At 44.9% G+C, this 19,353-nt stretch overlaps 1 protein-coding gene across 19 annotated transcripts in view; it reads left to right on the top strand.

Annotated features, from left to right (window-relative positions):
• Window positions 1–19,353, top strand: part of CACNA1G (calcium voltage-gated channel subunit alpha1 G) — a 145,871-nt gene that overhangs the window by 116,504 nt on the left and 10,014 nt on the right. For 15 of the 19 annotated variants that reach the window (XM_027691374.1, XM_027691388.1, XM_027691389.1 and 12 more), the window contains 10 exons: window positions 3,399–3,550; window positions 5,807–5,916; window positions 6,986–7,119; window positions 8,295–8,365; window positions 8,644–8,722; window positions 8,800–8,921; window positions 9,091–9,435; window positions 11,753–11,893; window positions 15,061–15,195; window positions 18,232–18,421. In XM_027691374.1, coding sequence (XP_027547175.1) covers window positions 3,399–3,550; window positions 5,807–5,916; window positions 6,986–7,119; window positions 8,295–8,365; window positions 8,644–8,722; window positions 8,800–8,921; window positions 9,091–9,435; window positions 11,753–11,893; window positions 15,061–15,195; window positions 18,232–18,421 — 1,479 coding nt within the window. Of the gene's footprint in view, window positions 1–3,398; window positions 3,551–5,806; window positions 5,917–6,985; window positions 7,120–8,294; window positions 8,366–8,643; window positions 8,723–8,799; window positions 8,922–9,090; window positions 9,436–11,752; window positions 11,894–15,060; window positions 15,196–18,231; window positions 18,422–19,353 lie in introns of those variants that run through there. The other 4 variants (XM_027691391.1, XM_027691392.1, XM_027691386.1 and 1 more) reach the window with 3 other exon arrangements.

Here is a 19,353-nt window from a genome sequence, read left to right on the forward strand (position 1 = left end):
AGCTGGCAGAGGCACTGCCCGGGAGAAACAAGGGTGCCTGTGGTGTTGCTCTGCTGGGCACTGGTGTCATTTCACAGGTGACATCCCACAGCCATCAGACAAACAGCAGCATGGGGTTTAATGCCTCAAACCCAGGCTGGGATCACTGAACCCCGGGGGCACCCGGCCTGGGAGAAGTTAGACAGGAATTAGGAATGGGAAATGTTTATATCCTGCAACAGCAATGGTCATTTCCTTTCCTAAAGGGCAGGAGAGGACTTATGATGAGTTTGGGTACCCCATGACATAGGCTGGGGCTGCCATGCTCTGACTCCCAACCCTCATCAAGGGCATCAGTAATCCTGCAGGATGATGCCAAGAGTTGAACACAGCTTGGGAAACAATCTGAGTTGAGAACTCAGAGAAATGATGAGCTAAAGCCAAGTGTCCTCCGTGCCAGGCACTGCTCCCCTTCCCAGCACAGTCAGTCCCCTTGGACCACCATCATCCAGGATGGAGGGGCAGGTGGGACTAACCCAGGCCAGCTCCCAAACAGCTGCAACATCCTTTTCGTTAAGAAGAGATTGCTCAGGATCCGCTGTCTGAGCTAAGTTTATCCTGTGTAATGATCTCCAGATTTGACCCACTTCTCCCTCTCCCCTGGCCTCCAGCCACTGTGAAGCAGCTTGATTTACACCCTGTTTACCAGCCTGATGTCTCGTAGTGGGCTTTTGCTGTATTTCCCCATCTTTTCTCATTCTGCCAATTCTTTGTTGGTTTGCTCTCCTCCTCCTTTCTTTAACACCATGTGTGCCGGGAAGCCACGTTAACCTTTCCAGTAATAACCGAGACTAACCCAGAGCTCTTGTTGTTCTTGACACAGTGTATTGTAACAGTACAGTAATGTGGTGTTGTGTTAGTTGTGAAGTTCACCACCCGGAGTTTAACAGATGTCTGTATTTCCCAAGATGTTGGTATTGTTCAGCTCTTTATTGCAATAACTAAGAATGCCACTGTGTGTTAGGGGGCACGGGCTTTGCACCGGCATAACTACGTCGGAGCTGTACCCAAATTCTTTGCAGAACTGCACAGGTTGGGTTAAAAAAATGGTGGTTTTACAATGCTAAAAAGTGGTTTATCTGTTCAGAAAGTCCCCTGCCCACCTAGGCACAGTGGGGGGTTTAGCCCTGGTCCTCGGGCAGCATGTCAGCCCGTGTGTGGGTCATCCCGCGGTAGCATCCGAACTGCACTGAGATGCATGGCCGGCATGGGGAGACCGGGAAATCATGGTGGCATGATTTATAAACAGGGTTGGCAAATCCCCTCTTAACAAAGTTAATGGGGAAGCGTGAAACATTTACTACTGGTAATTTTGGAAGGCTGCAAGGGCACCTGCGAAAGCAGCATCCAGGGACATTTGGTTGTGGAAAGCTGCGGGTATGAGCTGGGAGAGGTGGAAAGGAAGCTTGGGAGAAGGGGGTGCTGGGAGGGGGAAGCCTTTGCAGATATCTGAACAATTAGCAACCCTGCTTATAAGGTCATGCACTGACTAATCCAGGTGCAGGAGCCCTGCACAGGAGACATTTACAACCTCTTTCTAAATCCTTTCTCTGTTCTAACCACATCGGTGCTATTCTGTAGGATTTGGAATTACCTGTCAGTCAAAGCTGAGAAAAAAAATTGAATTCCAGTGTAATTATTCATAAGTAAATCCATTGCAGGAAAAGGTAGAAACACTGACATTTTTCTTTTTGAATGTGAATTATACAGAAATGCAGAAGAAGTAAGTGATCCAATTACGATGGTGTTTCTTTCTGAAATGATAAGTTGGTTCATAAAAATAGGTCCTATTCCTAACCTAATTGTATTCAAACATTTTAGTTAATTTGCTACTCATAATTTAGCATAATGTGATCGAGATATCTTGACTTTATGGAGATTTATGCAGATTCTGAGATATCTGACAAAGTCTTATGAGTGAGTCAGCAGCTACCAGTCTGCTTTTTTTTCATGAGCACTCAATAGATTCAGTATGAAAATTAATTTTACAGACCTTTTCATCAATACTGTGCTTTAGCACTCAGGTGCAGATCACCTAAAGCCCACTGCAGATCAGAAAGTGAATATTAATACTGCCTTTCATTTGATGACACTGAAAAGAATTTTGGGCCTTCCAAACCCCTACAGAATAAAACTGCTGAGTGATTTTTCTCTCTGGTCCCTGGGCTGGAAGGGAAAGGTCTGTCTCTATGGAAAAACAAAACTATTTTTCAGGATCCTGTTATGGAGCAGGGAGCACATGAAACCATTAAATCTATGGGTTCAATTGCAATGTCATTGGCTATTGACAAAGTGAACTCTATTTCCAGGCAAAATTTAATCTTCTAAAATTAGTTTTCCCCGAGGGCAACCCAAACTTGTGCTTCCTGGCTTTATCCTGCCCAACTTTTTTTCTTGAAATAATGTATCAAAATGTACATTTGTTCAGCAGCACCAAATATCAACCATGTAATTCTTACAGCTCAATAATTTTCACAACCAGTTGATCATCTAATTATGAAAGTAATATTATACTCGACATATTCAAGACAGTCCTTTCCACTTCAATCTGCATTATAATGCCTCCTTGAAAATTGTACTGAATTATATACTCAGCCTTGGCATTTCCTCATTAGAGATTAGGTGAGTAAATGAGTTTATCTCTAGGAACATTCGGGGTCTAAAGAGCATGTGTCATCCCCGAGGCAGCCAAACATGGGAATGAATTGAACAGTGAAATATGTACTTTGATAATCTTGTCTAAGTGGAGAATCGTTATTTTCTGATCACTAGGGCTGACTGATCAACTTTCCTTGGTATTTTTATGGACCATTTTTCAGGGCTTTGACAGCCAAAGTGTTTAATTTTCTTCTCTTTATAGTTTACTGGAAAGAACATAATATGCCTGAGCTCCTTCCCTTTCAAAGACCACCGCCAACTCAATGGCCCGTGTTTTTAAGGCATTGTTAGTAAAATCTATCCCCAGCATCTGGCCGCTAATTGGGTTTTCAGATACTTTGGGGACTTTTACTATAGCAGAAGCAAAAATTGTTGTTTTAATTTAGGTTTAACTTAAGTTTCCCTATAGAGAAAAGTGTTCTTTAGCAGCACCAGCTCACCTCATCCCTGATGCCACAAGGCTGAGTATAGCGCATGTCCCACTGAAGATATTTAATGGATGTAAGATGACAGGAGCCCTGCTGTGTATAAGAAATGGTGACATGGCAGCAAGAAAAGAAGGAAGTAAAAAAGGCAGCATGCTGCTGTAATCGGTCTAGAATTTATCATCTCTGGAGTTGGAAAGTGAGGGTGCGTTGGCTTCAGAAAGACGCAGAGAAATGACTTGACGTGCCTCTCCGCTCTCCTCCTCCCCGCTGCAGAAGCACAGTGTAAGCCCTACTATTCGGATTACTCCCGCTTCCGCCTCCTGATCCACCAGATGTGCACCAGCCACTACCTGGATTTGTTCATCACCGGTGTGATTGGCCTCAACGTGATCACCATGGCCATGGAGCACTACCAGCAGCCAAAGGTACTGGGACAGCCAAGGGGGACATGCAGGGCCGTGGTGGGATGTGCTGATGGGCTGAGTCAAGGCCAGTTTTGCTGTTAGACCTCAGGACCCCCATTCACCACGCCTGAACTGTCCCTTTGCCAGTGGACTGTACCCGTCCTACAGCTGGCTTCCAGCTCAATCCATGGCTTTTGGTACATGGATCCCATTGCACCTCTCCCTTCTAGTTAAGTGCAAGCAAACTGCTTTGAAAATGAGGACGGGAGCAGGTTTGTTTGCTTTGCTAGATTAGATCATCGTTGATATCTTCCATTTTACTTAGGTTTTCCCCCTTAAAAAAAAAAGACAAAGAAAGAGGAAAAAGAATAGAAGAATCTGTGAAATGTTTCTTTTTGCAAAGTTTCTTCTAAATCCCCAATGTCCCATAGGACCCGATTTTCACAGGCATTGCATTCCACACTAGTCTTTTAAGTACATTTTAATATATTAGTGTGCTAAGTTCCTGGGTCTTTGTCATGCTGTGAAAATAAAAACAGCCTGTCCTGGGATGTCAAGTCTCTTGTGCATAAGAATGAAATGGAAATAGCTGCCTTTGCCATATAACTTGTACTTACTTTTATTAACCACTTTCAGAATGAATAAATATAACACACAATAGGAGGAAATATTCTCTAAGACTAGACAGGACTTGAATACTTAATATAAAAAACCACCCCAAACAAACTAAAACATGCAAACGACGGGGGGAAATATCCTCCAGCCTATCATAAAGAAGCCAAAAGTGAAAGGAAACAAGCCCAATTTATTTTTTCTGTTCAGGTCACCTTTAAATACCCTGGAAGGCTCTTTTCATGATTCAGTCATTTGGTGATGAAAAAGGTTGTTGGCGAAGGAGCCTGGACTGGAGTCGCACTAGAGCGTGCGTCTTACCGCAGTCGTTTTGCAGCTACATTTTTTCTTGTATTATAAAAATGTTGGTCAGGATTTTGTTTTTAATTTTCTTAAGGAAAATAACATTTTGTCTCTAAGCCTCTGGTATGCAGCGTCTGGGTAATAACTCCAAGCTTGGGCCGTGCTGGGGTGACAGCACAGTTCGAGCCACGCACATACTTGAGTCTTGCTGAGTCGGGGCCCCGAAATCACTCTGGTCTGGGTGATGGATGGCTAAATGTACCAGACAGCTTTATATCCAAACTAACGATTGCTTGGTGTCTTGGTGCTGAAAGGGTTTGGTGATGGGATGCACTGGGATGCCCTGGGAAGGAAACACCAACGAGGGATGCTGCAGCTGCTCACAGAGAGGGGGATGCACAGTGCATAGAGGTGGTTCAAGCACATTTATCTGCTTTTGCCAGATAAATTTTCTTATTTGCTGCGGAGCCCAAGTGCTCTGCAGTGTGAGGGGAGGCTTGTTCAGAGCCATGGCTTCCTTTGGGCTCGTGTTTCTCAGGCAGGTGAGGTGATTTTCACCCATGGATGCTTGAAACAATTGTAACATGATGGCAGAGTGCATGGCTTAAACCTCTCCTGCTATGATTTCTCCCATGGAGGGATCAGCAAGTGTTGGTTTCGGTCTCAGAGCAGTCTGTTCCCATCTCCTGCATTCCCTAACAGTGTCCTGGACAGTTATCACTGTTCCATTTGCCAGCTATGAGAAATTCAATGCACGTCACTTAAGAGGCCAGGGAGGATGCTGTGACCACAGTGCTCTTTCATGATCAAGGCTTCTGGGGATAAAATCATCTCTGAGGAGGCTTAATGCCTGACTGTGCACAAGTTGTCCCAGCCAGGGTGCACCTGGATTAATGGCCAGGCTCTGACTTCTGCAGAGGAAGGGGGGCAGAGGAAAACGCAAGGCACTTGCTCCTCCTGGCATGCCATCCCTCTCTCCTGCTCCTTGCCAAAAGCTCAAGGTGAGGAGTAATGGCAGGCTGTCACAAAGGAGTCATTTGGCCAGTGCTTGCATGAACGAGCAAGTGGGATGAAATTCAGCTTTCTGCGGAAAGCACAAGGGGTTTTGTGCTGCTGACACCTGCAAATGCAGCAACTCTTACTGCTCACCCCAGCAATCCCAGCTGGGGTTGTGCCTTGGGTCCGTGTCAGCCCCTCCTGGGATTCTATCCCTGGGACATTTATCATCAGAGAGAGTCCACGTTTGGAGACTTTTATCTGTAGTTTGGAAATGAATAACTGGTGACAGAAGATTCAGGTTTGCAGGCAGCAAAGCCCCTCTGCAGAGCTGATGTCTAACCCCAATCCTGTGCCCACATCCAGGTTCTTGATGAAGCCCTGAAGATTTGCAATTACATCTTCACCGTTATCTTTGTCCTGGAGTCTGTTTTCAAGCTTATTGCCTTTGGGTTTCGTCGCTTCTTCCAAGACAGGTAACAAAAGCTCCATCGTGACCACGGGGGCAGCAGCAGGTTCTGGAGACAGCCACCCACATTTAGCATCCTGAATTCCCATGGTCTGCCCCATGGTGTCAGTCTGCTGTGTATGAGCACTGTGGTGTGACTGATTGAAAGCTGGATAGGTGGAGGGTTGGGATGTGAGCTGGAGAAGGGATCGTGCGTGCCAAGGAGAGGGATTGTACCACTTTGGCCCTTGGGAGTGGATGGAACAGAGACGGGTCTGACACTGACCAGCTGATTCTCTTCTCACACCAGTTGCATGTCCATATAATCAAGAGGACCTTGATTATATCACTTGGTGAAGTGACAAAATTTATGCCAAGAGACAGAATCTTGCCCTGAATGATAATGAAAGAGAAAAGGGACCCTTTCTTTTGAAGATGTGGAGCAGTGGATGAAATTGTGTCTTTATCTAGATTTTCACTCTCTTACCTCACAAATACAAATTTTACGTCCTTGGTGAATCTTTCTCCTCCCATTTTTGCCTTCTTCAATGTTAACACCAAGAGCACACCACTGAGCAGGACTCGACATGAGCCCTTCAGCAGCCAGTGTGTTGTTCCACTCCTCTCCCCACATTTCATGTGTCCGTGGTGGGATTAAATCTCTCTGCAGCCTGGCACAAATCCTTGGGGTCTTTCCTTTACCCAACATGATTTTTGTTGCAAGGACTGGACACGGGGTCCTGTTCTTTCTGGGGCAGATCTCACGCTGAGGTCCGCGAGTGTCATGTCTAGAAGTGGCCAGAGAGATGTCGCAGCACCTCCCCTGAGGTCTGCAGCCTCTGGGTAGAAAACTGCCCAGCTTTTGTTTCTCTTTCCCCTCAGTCAAGGATATCTTTGGAATTGGCTGGTTTTCTAATGAGATGCATTAGTTATAATGATTTCATAACATAACTGCTTTTGTATAATACCCTCAGAAAAATGCTGCAGATTCATTTGAGTGCTCGAGCCATTGAAATGACTGGAATTCGTGTGAAGCAAGCTACCTCCCCTTGCCAGCTTCTTAGTAGATGTTAAACTTCGTTTTGTGTTGTCTCCAGATGGAACCAATTAGATCTGGCAATCGTGCTGTTGTCTATCATGGGCATCACTTTGGAAGAGATCGAGGTGAACGCTTCGCTACCAATTAACCCCACTATTATCCGAATCATGAGGGTTCTCAGGATTGCTCGAGGTGAGAGGAATCAAACAGAACTGACTTGTGTTTGAGGTGCGGGGTCCCCACCAGGAGAGAGTTAAAGCGTTGGGAAACAGTCCTGGGGCACATCCCCATCATGATGTGCATAGTTCTGGCATCAACAGGCTGTAAACAAATAAAAGAACAATGGGGGAAAATACTTGCAAGGAGCCAAAAAGCTGAGCCAGCTGACCATGTGTTTTTGTCTTAAGAGGACTTGAAAAGCTGAGAGCTTAGGAATGAAGGAGAAGTTACTGTGGCTGTAACTCCCAGAGATATACCTGGGAAAATTATGCCAGTCAAATCAAAGTCATCTCTAACAGGGATTAGAGAACACAAGCTTGAGTACGTTGGCTTTAAAAGACAAGCATCTAATAAATTTAATTTCCCATGAGGCTTTACATCACACCACTTGGTGACAAAGCTTGCCTTGTCACTCTGCATCCATCTGTCCCCTCAGACGTGTAGCAACACGTACCCGAGTCGGGGAGCCAGCTTCTGCAGGGCCTGATTTTTTCAGAACAGGGAGGTCTCAGGGCCAAATGATGAAGTTGTAAAATGTGAGTGCTCAGGCCCTTAATGAAGTACTGCCAGGCCATCCTGAAGGGTATTGTGCTCTGAGGAAGATTGTTCTGATTGCAGCCCTCATCTAAGCAAAGAAGGAGCTGGAGGAGAAATTAAATGCTTCTGTGTCTCAAGGGGGGGGGGAAGTGCATTGGATCCCTTTCAGAATTAAAAATATATGCGGTTTCCAGTTGGAAATGCAACCTTCTGGAAGAGATGTGTAAATCAGTTCCTCAGTGAATCATGTATGAAAGTGGGTAGCCTATGGAAGTGGGAAAGTAGCCCCAGGGCTGGGAAAGTAACTGCTCATGATAACCAGAGGAAGGAGATGAGTCCAACACAGATAAAGTGGGGAAAGGAAGCGCCAGGCAGAATGATAACACTTTCTTCAAGTCTCAGGATAGGTGATGCTGCTATTCACAGGATTTTGATAGTATCCAAGCAACAAGGAGCGATGTAAAAAGGCCAGGGACTGTAGCAGCTAATGGAGAACACTTGACACGATTTCACGTTTCTCCTCCTATAATTTGTGGCTCCCGGGAGAGGGGCTGGGTTTGTGCCTCTGTGCTAACGCTGCCGTTACCATATTGCAAACGTGTTTTCCACAGTGCTGAAGTTGCTGAAGATGGCTGTGGGGATGAGAGCCCTCCTGGACACCGTGATGCAAGCGCTGCCGCAGGTAACCCACTGCCATATCAAACCAGATCTCCTCTGGCCCACAGCTAATTTCCTATTGCAGAGGAATGCTAATCATTTTATCTTTACTGTCATTAGAGAATCACATTTCCCTTCCGAAGCACAGTCTGAGATACAGTCCTCACACTGAGGTCATTTTTCCCCTGAAGCAGTTTAAGTTTTGGATTAAAGAATACAGCAAGAAACAGGTCTGGAACAAAAAAATCAATGAATGTTCTTTTTTTGTGTTTTTTTCCCCCCCATTTCTTTTTCTCTTTTCAGGTGGGGAATCTGGGTCTTCTCTTCATGTTGTTGTTTTTCATATTTGCAGCTCTTGGAGTGGAACTGTTTGGAGACCTTGGTGAGTCTTCCTGTGCCAGTGGAAGGGGTGGGAGTGGTGTGTGAGTGGTGGTCTCATGGCTGTGCTTGGTCCCACAGAATGTGATGACACACACCCCTGCGAGGGGCTGGGACGACACGCCACGTTCAGGAACTTTGGGATGGCCTTTCTAACTCTCTTCCGAGTATCCACAGGAGACAACTGGAATGGGATAATGAAGGTAAATGTTAAGGTTTCATTGGCAAGTATATTGCTATTCTAGACATGAAATTTGCCAAATCTTCTCAGTTTTCTTCATGAAAGGAGGTGCAGCCAGGTGGCCCGACAGCAGGCCCAGGTCCCTGCTGGAACCTCTTCACATCCCTCCACCATTTCCCCCCTGTTTCCAGGACACGCTGCGTGACTGTGACCAGGAGTCCACCTGTTACAACACCGTCATTTCCCCCATCTACTTCGTCTCCTTCGTGCTGACGGCCCAGTTTGTGCTGGTGAACGTGGTGATCGCTGTGCTCATGAAGCACTTGGAGGAGAGCAACAAGGAGGCGAAGGAGGAGGCAGAGCTGGAGGCAGAGCTGGAGATGGAAATGAAGACAATCAGCCCTGGCCAACACAGCCCCTCAGACATCTTTGCATGGACAGGCAGCAGCGGTGGAGAGAGACCCGAGAGCCCCCGAGGGTGTACCAATCCCATGCAAATCAAGGTGGATTCTCAGCTCTCTTTAGCTTACCACATGGTGAGAACCTCGGCTGGAGGGTGAAGAGGGCTTGACCTGCATATTTTCTGGGGGAAGACATGCACGAGTTGGTAATGAAGGAGGGGTGTACTGTATGTCCTGGGCTTGTATTCCTCGCTGTCTGCTGACTGAGTGTTGCGTGGTGTGGGAGCTGATGCTGCAGGGAAAAGGCCCCAGCAGGTCTCCAGACCACCTTGATGCATCTGTTCAGAGGTAGAGAGCTTTGCAATTTGTTCTGGAGGTGTGCCCAAGCCACCAAATTCAAAGCTAACTCCAGATTTGCTCTAATCCAGAGTGTTGACTGGGTCCTTTGTGATAGCAAAATCATGAGCATAATGTGTTTGCTTTTCTAATACAGACCATGAACCACAACATAAAAGAGGAATAAAACTTGGCTAATCTTTGCTTCAGTATTAAATTTGTTTTATGTAACCTCAATTTAAAATCCATCCCCACAGTCAGTCTTGTAAGAAAAGATTCTTTTAACAATAGAATAATCCAGAAGAGGCTCAAACCTGAGCTCACCAGAGCTGGTGGCAGAACTCCCACCAGCTGGAGCAGTGCCAGAACAGGGCTGTAATGTGGGAGCTGCTACGAGCTGCACCAAGTCTCCCTAAAGCACGGTTTTTGGAGGAAGATTCAGTTTGAGGAATGAGAGGTGAGGTCAAGCCCCAGACAGGTCCTTTGGGAGAGCACTGAACTGGAATTACACAAGAAATACGGTCCAGCCTTTTTTTAGTCTTAGCTGATTGCAAATTGGGTTAAACTCTACACAGACCTCATTAGTTTTTATTACATCATGATTTCACAACAGCATATCTTGGCCTCAGCCTGGGGTGGACTAATGAGTATTCTAATGCATGAAAAACTCATTTGTGATCTTTAGTCCAAGGGTGAAAAAGAGTAAATCCCTGCTTTAGCTTTGTTTCAGTTCCTAAGCTACTGGAAATTTCTGGTGCCATTAGAGTCTCTGATGTCTGAGACAGAGTCCAAAGCTGCTCTTTGGCACAAGAAAAAGAAGTTCGGGCAATGTGGGGAAATCCAGATTTACTACGTCCTCTAGGAAGAAACAACACATCCCAACTGTTGTTGTACATGTTGAGCAGAGTACTGGCAGACTGTCCTCGGCCCTGTTGTCCTGCACCAGTACTGACACTGGCAAAACAGAGAAAATGTAGAATTGCAAGACAAGTCAGTGAGAGTGCCCTCACTTTGCAGCCTGTTAGACCTGCTTTCTGTGAAGGTGGCCTGGGAAAGGGCTTATTCTAGTCATAACCTCCAGAGTGTGTTTCTTGCTCTTTTCCTCAAACAGAAGCCTCAAAAACCTCCAGGAGATTTTATTCTGCCTATTTATTCTCCCAGCCAAAATCTTCAGGACGAATCTGATGCTTGAGCACGATAGCAGAGGAATACAATTCCCAGGACATGACCCTGCAAGGACATGTGGTCAGCATGCTCTTTTGCTTGCCCATTCCCTGGGGTTTTTGCACCGTGTGCTGTTTGACTGTAGCGACGGTCCTCATCTCATTGTATGTAGTAGGCATCCCCCACATGGAAGGTGCACCCTTAAATCGCTCCCATGCTGCCTGCAAAAGCCAGACCCTGCTCTGTACAACCTCCTGTTGTCTGTGCTGTGGCCAGCTGGTTTGACATTGACCAGGACAACTGAGGCGCCTCAACCCATGTCTGGCACATGAATTAGTGACCTGACGTGCGTCCGTCCTGGTCAGCTGCAGCTTTCACGGGCAGGATGCTCAGCTCCTCTTCTCATCATGTTATTTTAATTTATGTGCCCTCTGGATATGGATTTAGGTGTCAAGTATTAGGTCCTTGGGCTCTGGACCGTGTGTCTAGAAGCCTTACAGCAGTAGTGTCCTGTAGAAGTTCACAGCACCGAGTATGAAGATGCTGCTCTACCGGCCCCATTGTGCTGCTCAGGTCCCAGGAGTGACCGGCCGTGTTTGCTGAGAGCAAGATTGTCCCCAAGGAGGGTCCTGAGTGGGAGCAGCTGCCGTCACCCCGTCTCTAGTAATGTCTGAAGAAGCTGTCTCTGCTCACCGTGATATTACTGCACTGTTCTCTCTCCTCTCCTAACTCACCTCTCCTGTCCTGTTGTTTCTGTTACTGCCGTTCTCCCTGAACATTTCCACCCCTTTTTCCCTGCTTCTGCTCTGTTTTTCTGCCTTTTGTTCATTGGGTTTGATACGCTGTCCTTTTTTCTCTCTGTCTCTGTCCCTCGCCTTTTTCCTCCTCTCTCCTTTTGGCTTGCTCTCTCTCTCTCTCTCTCTCTCTGCATGCTACACACCACCCCTCCTAGGAAAGGCACTTGTTTGATACCATATCACTGCTGATCCAGGAATCTCTGGAAGGAGAGCTGAAGCTGATGGACAACCTGTCAGGCTCTGTGTGCCATCATTATGCCCTCCCAGCTCCCGAATATTACAACTCTGAGAACCAGGTTAATATATCTAATTTCCTGCAAAGTCTCCATCCAAACTCAATTTGACTGAGACCTTTAATAGCGAGTTAAAGTTCTTTGTGTAATGCGGTCGCAGGGATTTTGAAGCATAAGTTGGTTTGGATTTTTCTGTGGGAGTTGAGATATTGTCTTGGTTTATGATGTTGTATATCAATGCAAGAGCAAGAGTACAGGCTTGGAGTTTCCCTTGTCAACACAGTAAGAAGTTTTTCATTGGGATTTACAGTTCATGGGTGTTGGAGGGAAAATGTACAAAATCCCATCTCCATCCTTCAGTGAGGTTCTTGTATTTGGCTTCTTGCCTTAAGCAGGGCTCCACAGCAATGTCAGGGCACATCTGCAGAGCCTGGAGCACAGCGTGAGGTCTTCCCAGAGCAGAGTTGCTGAGGATCATCAAGTGATCTCTGTTTTGTGCCTACTTATACCACATGAAAATCCAGTTTTCAATGATTTTTCCTAAAGAGGCTTCTTGCAAATGGGTCACTGTAAACTAGATCCTCATCTCTGATCTAGATTGAATTTAGGAGGGGAGGCAGCCCTTAATGAGGCACTTCAGTAATCGTGTGCTCCAGCACTTTCTTGAACAGGAACTGGAATACTTGTTTAAAATTAGTTCATTTACTTCCTAGAATAAAATACCTACTTTCCTCAAGTGTGCTATTCTTTGGAGCAAATATTTTCCCTAAATCACAGCAGTGACCATAATAATAATTCAAGCATACCTATTTTTTCCTGCAGTTGGAATTGAGCAAATTCCATATTTCTTGATCTATTTTTTTCCCCCCTTTCTGGCTAAAAATAGCAGAAGTTTTCTTGTTAAATCAGTGTGCTTATTTATGAGCTCACTGACACTCTAAATTACCCAACCCCGTGGTTCATTAGAGGAAAGGAACAAGCTTAGGTAAAATGAAATCCTACTGCAGATCTTTATATAGCAGGATAACATGTCTCCCTCTGATTGCTCTGTATCGCATTCCAGAGTCTATTAAGCTATAGGAAGTGGTTGCCTCTAAGAATTGCCAGAGGAATAGAGACAGTAGCTTTGGCAGGGAAGGCAGAGGGTCAGTAGGAAACCCAGCGAGAGCTGGTTGAAAATTTTTTATCACAACATTTTTCACTGGAAAGTGCTGCTGCAGCAAAAAAAAAAAGAAAGGGTTTTGTTTTGACATTTTCGTAATGAAAAAATATAGCATTCCAGTTTGCAATGGCTTTTTCTTTTAAAATTTAAGCTTTTTTTTGCTCCCCCTCTATAATTAAAACCCGTATAAATCAGTTGAATGTTTCCAACAAAATGTTTTGACGGCTTCGAACTCAATTTTGGGTTTGGGGAGGCTGAAAGGGGGTGATGTTTTGTTTACATTTTGGCTTTTCTGTTCACACCATTTGTCATGTTCTCAGGCAAGTCAGGAATTTAGAGCAGTGCTGGGACTTGCTGAAAGCAACCTGATTAATAGCAGCTCCCAGCAGGGAAGCTCCAGTGGGCAGGAGCTGCTGGTGTCCACCACGTTCCTGCACAGCCTTTTCCTGGCTCCAGTCAGTGGGTCCCTGTTAGGGATCACTGTCCTCAGGCTGGCAGCCTTTGCAGTGGTGCTTTTTCAGGGAGCCTGGTATGAATTCAGGAGCTCCTCCAAAGCAACTCTCTCATCCATTGCCAGCAGATGACTGTGTTAGAGGAGATATCAAAGCCAGGGTTAGATGAGAGGAGCCCGACCCTCTTACTTATCTCAGCTGAATTTTGAGCCTCTCCAGGCTCACTCATCACTGGGTTTGTTTCGCCCCACGGATGCCGTTTCTAAGAGTGAGAAAATCCAGCCCTTTGACAGCTTCAGTGCAACAGATCTGGGTCTCTGTGGTTTCTCTTGGAAGATATATTGCTGCTGAAAGACTTTTCAAGCATAGAGGATGGGGAAAAAAAAAAGCACAGCGAGAAATGTAAAAAGGAAGCACCTGGGACTTGCCCAGAGCAGGCAGTCCCTGCGAACATGAGCCAGGTCTGTAGGTTACCTGGTGAAATGCCATCCCCAGTGCCATGAGCACCAGCCTCAGACATGCACCTGGGGAGAGGATTTGGGGAGGACTGAGCCCACTGCAGAGCAGACATCCCCTCTTATAAGTGCTGTGCAGCAGAGGTGCCACTCTGGGGGAGATGCAGCAGTCCCCTTTCCCCCCCGTTTTCTCCAAAATCTGAAATGGCATTTCACATTTCTTATAAAAAGGCCACTGTGTCGAGGGAGAGAGATTCATCAATATTTGGATAAAGATTTTTATTGATTGCTTGAATGCCTTCAGTGGGGATGTGTTTGTGCAAGATGCATTGGTACAGAATCAGTGCAGCCATGCAGCGCCTATTCCCAATTTGGGTTTGCTCAGTGCTGGAGGAGGTGCTGGGGCCAGGGCTGGGGGGTATTTGGGGAGTGAAAGATGCAGGGATTGTTTTAGTAGGACAATTATTGGTGCTTAACCAGGCACTGGAGGCTCTTTAACCAGCCAAAACTCACTGAAGGCACCAGGAAGGCATTTGCTAACCAAAATCAAACCTTAAGTTTCCCTGTCCCCATTTAGCCATTAGGAAGTTGATTGTAGTCCCACCTACCTCTCTGGGAGGGGGAGGTCCCTGTGCCCTCCCCAGGGCACAGGGAAAGGCACACTCCATGTCCCACCTGCAAAAGGGTTTTGCTGTTGGGGAATCTCTGTAGACTTAACAAGTTCAGCTTAGAGGCCAAGAAAGCAGCATGGTTATTATGGGGAAACAACTTCAGAGAAACCAGATCTTGAAGCTTCTTGTATTTGATCACAGCCAAGAGGATAAATCTCTCTAGTATGAAAGTAATATGACTTTTGCTTCTTCATGTAGACAGGAGAACAGCAAAATACAATGCTAGCATTAGTGTATGGTTTTAAACCCCATCCCAGATCATTGGTAAGCACTGAAGTATGAATGTCCCACTCCTTTTTTTCATTTCTGTATTATATTTCATTTCTTTAATGTTCTGTCCCTGGTAACAATGTGCATGATGTAGCTTCTCCCACTGCAGGGATATTGCTTTAGTGTCTAGAAATATTTAGATTATGATACTTCTTTTTTAATTTTCTTTTCCAAAAGATTTGTGTCCTGGTTTCTTATGTTTAATCATCTCTCCCTTTAGATCCCTCTAGCTGAGATGGAGGCTCTGTCTCTGACGTCAGATATTCTCTCTGAAAAGTCCTGGTCCTTAGCTCTGACGGATGACTCTTTTCCTGATGATATTAACACACTCTTACTTAATGCTCTGGAAAGCAATGTACATACACTGGTCGCTGTATAGTCTGATGTTTACAGGGTTCGAAATACTGCTCCCACTTCTCTACACCTGCCTAATGGCATTTTCAGTTCAAGCCCTTTCCCAAATAGCACCAACCTTTCCCCCTGAACAGGACATTGTCCTTAATGCCATTAGGTCCAATCACTCTTGTCCACAAACTTGGCTCCTTGCAAGGAACGAGTAGTTATTGCTATTTTTCCTTTGATGTCTTATGTATAAACAATGTGTTTTCTACAAGTAAAATAAATAGTAAAAAGAAAAATGCTTTGGAAAGCATCAAGGTTGAAATTTCCTCCCCATCTGAAACAAATCAGTGGTGCTGCGTGAAGAGACACCCATGAGCTAATGACTCGTGTCCTCTGCTGAGGGGTCAGCTCCAACCCCTCGGTTTGTAATGGATTTTTGTCTTTATGAACACAGGCACCACAAGGCTTTTTGCATGATTGGTGCCAGACTGTTTATTTTACGAATATCAGATGGGGATCTCTCCGAGATGATGCTTGTTTTGGGAATTCTTTCTAGCAGCCACCCTGCTGAAAAAAAAGAAAAAGTTCAGACTACTTTGTGTCTTTTTGACTGAAATAACCAGTATTTTGAACCCTGCCTTAACCATCTCCTCTCTGAAACATTAGACATTTTAGATGTGTAGCAGTCAAGTGCTTTTTTTCTGCTGTACAATAGACATAAAACTCCTTTCCCAACATTTTTGGATCATTCTTGTTTCCTTTGTTGTTGTTCATGTACCTGCCTTTGGATGTTTGTGTTGTTCATAGATTTTCTGCCATACTAGTTGACTGCCATCCTAATTAGCACTTATTTGGGAAACATCTCTTAAACCGTGACAATATTTCCCATCATGCTTCATGGCATCATGTGCAAAAGATTTTGTAAACTACATTTAACTTCTTGTATGAGACTTTTCATTTCCAAATTAGTCTGGAGAGTTGGACAGAGGAGAAACCCTTCTAGTTTTGAATCAGATTAGACAAACCTGTTTGAGAGCATTGCAAAGTCTCAAGGGTGTAGCCAGGAGAGATGGTTTTTCTCCCCCCTCCAAAAAAAGCAAACCCATCTTGAACAGAAGATTTTGTTAATTTGTGTCAATACCAATGAAGTGTTTGATCAAAACAGTTGCCCAAACTCCTGAAAAACTACAAGCTTTCATTGAAATCTCTTCTAAATGCAGTATTTTTACACTTCATTTAGACATGGCTTTAGTTGAAAAATATCTCCAGATATTTTGTTTGACTCAAAATAGATTTGGATTGAGATTTTTTTTTTCCTTTTTTTTTTTTTGGTTCAAGGAAAAATTGGATTTGATTTTCAGTCAAGCCAAAACAACATGTTTTTCAAAACTACCAATGAACCAAAAAGTCATGTGCTCCCACAGCTCTGTGAGCTGGACTGGGAAGACAGTTTTTCAGCCATTCTAAATGCTTTTCGTGAAGTTCAATCATGAGATTTCCCCCGAGATGATCTGAAAGTGGAAACGAGCCCAGTGTGGTATTGGATCCTGTCAATGAACCCAAGGGTTCATTAAGGGCTGGGTTTGGATGGGATCTCGAATACATGTTCTCGTGTTCAGATCCAAAGGGGTTTGAGTTTGAGATCTCAGGTTTCAGGCCATCTTTTCTGCTTTAAGCTAAGCAGTGACAGCTCAATAACATAAACTGTTCAGCGGGAAGGCAGGGAGGGACAGAGAGGTTCCCAAACCCAAAGTCTCAACTTTACCAGAACAGGTTTTGCTCTCCTTCCTTGAGCTGTATCAGGAGACTGCAGTCTCTCTTATCTAGGCTGTATCCAAGCTATATCCAAATCGGCAGGTTCCCAAGGACTGAAACAAATGCTGCATGACAGTGCAGATCCGTTTCCTTCATTAAATTTACAACAGTGGTCTTCCTTTTTTTTTCCTTTTCTTCTTTTTTCCTCATTCTTTTTCCTTTTTTTGTAAATTCCTTTTAATCTCATCATGTTTCTTGTGCAAATGAAATGCCATCGTGAAATTTTCTTTTTATGACTGAAGGATCAAATTGGGACGAAAAAAATCTCAGTGCTGATTTCAGAAAACCTGTAATGCACTGAGTGAAGGGAAAATTTTTCAGAAAATATGATTTTAAGTTTTCCAAAAATCATCAGCAAAATACTGTATCAACCTACAGTGGGACAATCTTATTCCTGTGTTTTTCGAGTGAGACCTTTTAAAGATAAAATAATTCTTTCATTAGAAGTACATGGGGAAGATGACTCTGCTTCCGTTTTTGCTAATATTGTCCAACATAATAACACCCAAGAACATTTCCAGGATGGAGATGTTTTCTTATGAAATCAGACCTGAATCCATTCAATATTGCCTCTGGGGCTGCCCATTCCAAGAGACTCTTTGGCTATAAAAAGTCCACAGTCAACATATATACAATAACCCTCGCTTGCATTAGATCCCTTCTAATTAGAGAATGACTTTCACCCTGAAGCAGTAGTTTTAGATATCCCTTTCAATAAAATGGGGTTAGTTATTCATTTTGTGAGAAGAAAAACCAATAAAATTGTGCTGGGAGCCAGAATAGAGAATATTTTTTGTAAACTAGTTTTTGTATTTGGGTTTTATTTGTTTGTTTTCCTTTCTTTTATTGTTAGAAGAGGAAACTGCTCACCTTTGCAAAAGTCTGCCTTGCTGATGAGGGCACCTAGGGAGCAGAGGATCAAAGTTATGCCAAGCATGTGACCGTTGCTGGCCTTGAGGCATGATGCCTTCTTTGCATATCCCTGAAATAGTCATGGTTTACCCCTACAGTGTTGCTTCCTCTGTTTCTGTGGTTCATTGTGTGACAGTTTAATGACAACTCCCAAGGAGGGGGATAGCCCTGGTAGATCCATTCGTGCAACCTGTGCATCCCGACGATGTGCATGCCCATCGTGCCATACTGATTGCAGTGGCTGTCGCTAGCGTTTCTGGGCACTTCTCCTCTTTCCCACCCCGTCCTGCCCTCCTTCCTCACTGTTTTTTTTTTCCCTCAGGCTGATCTCCGCTCCAAAGACGACACACTGACCCTGTCTCCCAGCAAGGACTTGCTGAGCGTGAGAAAGCCTTCGGTGGGACGCACCCACTCCCTGCCAAACGACAGCTACATGTTCCAGCCGCCCTATTCCAGCCCCTGCCCTGCCTCCCTGGGCGAGAGGAAGCCGGCACATCACAAGTCCCAGTCAGGTACACATCTGTCAGCTGGGGCCAGAGCAGGGTTTTCCAATATAACAAGAGTTGGGATTTTGCAAGCTCTTCAGTAGGAGGTAGCAAATTGCCATTGGTTTCCAGGGAGGTGTTGGTGTCCAAACCTGGTGTCCTTCCTGGCTTTGAAAAGACCCTCCACAACTTGCAAAGACCCTCCACAACTTACAAAGTCCCTCCACAATTTACAGAGTCCAGGCTATATTAAAGATAACTCCTTTCCTCAGAACTTTCTGGCAATGTGACAGTGGCCCAGCTCAGTGCTGGTTGTCTTCCTTCCTGGTTCCCTAAGGTTACAGTCCCTACAGCCTGGGTTCCATCTGCCCCACCTGAGCAATCTATGGCCCCAGAGCAGAAATCCCAGCAGAAAAATATTTCCTCCAGTCTGTTTTTTTGCAGCAGTACCTGTTCTGGCAGGTCTTGGAAGCTCTATCTAGGAACATCTTTGAAAGATGGAAAAATGGTGCCTCTAAATGCTTGTAAAATGAACATAAATGTGCTGAATTGGAGAGATCTCGATGTGAGATGAATGGAAAAATGAGAGAGTGTAGAATTGTTCTTCCCAGTGTGCATGGCTGGGATATACATCTTAGAGCTAAATTCTTAGGTACAGCATGTTGCAGGTGCAGAGAGCTCTCTCCTTCTTCACCTCTGTACCTGTACTTGCAGCTGCCTCCCAGAGCTTATTACTGTGCCCCCATTCACTCTGTCTGCCAGGGGTTACCTGCAGCTCGTAAGGGAATGGAACCACCTTTAATTCGTCTGTACGTGCCATCATTTTAGACATTTGTCACAGATAAGACAGAGAAGTTTTTACAAGCATTGTCATTTGAAAGCCTCTAAGCAGAACGTAATTTCAGCGCTGTTCAGAATGGTAGGAGATTTGAACAGATTAGAAATAAGATGTTGAAATT

The sequence above is a fragment of the Neopelma chrysocephalum genome, unplaced genomic scaffold (genome assembly GCF_003984885.1).
Source record: "Neopelma chrysocephalum unplaced genomic scaffold, ASM398488v2 Primary Assembly neopelma1_84, whole genome shotgun sequence".
In the NCBI taxonomy this organism is placed as follows: Eukaryota; Metazoa; Chordata; class Aves; order Passeriformes; family Pipridae; genus Neopelma; species Neopelma chrysocephalum.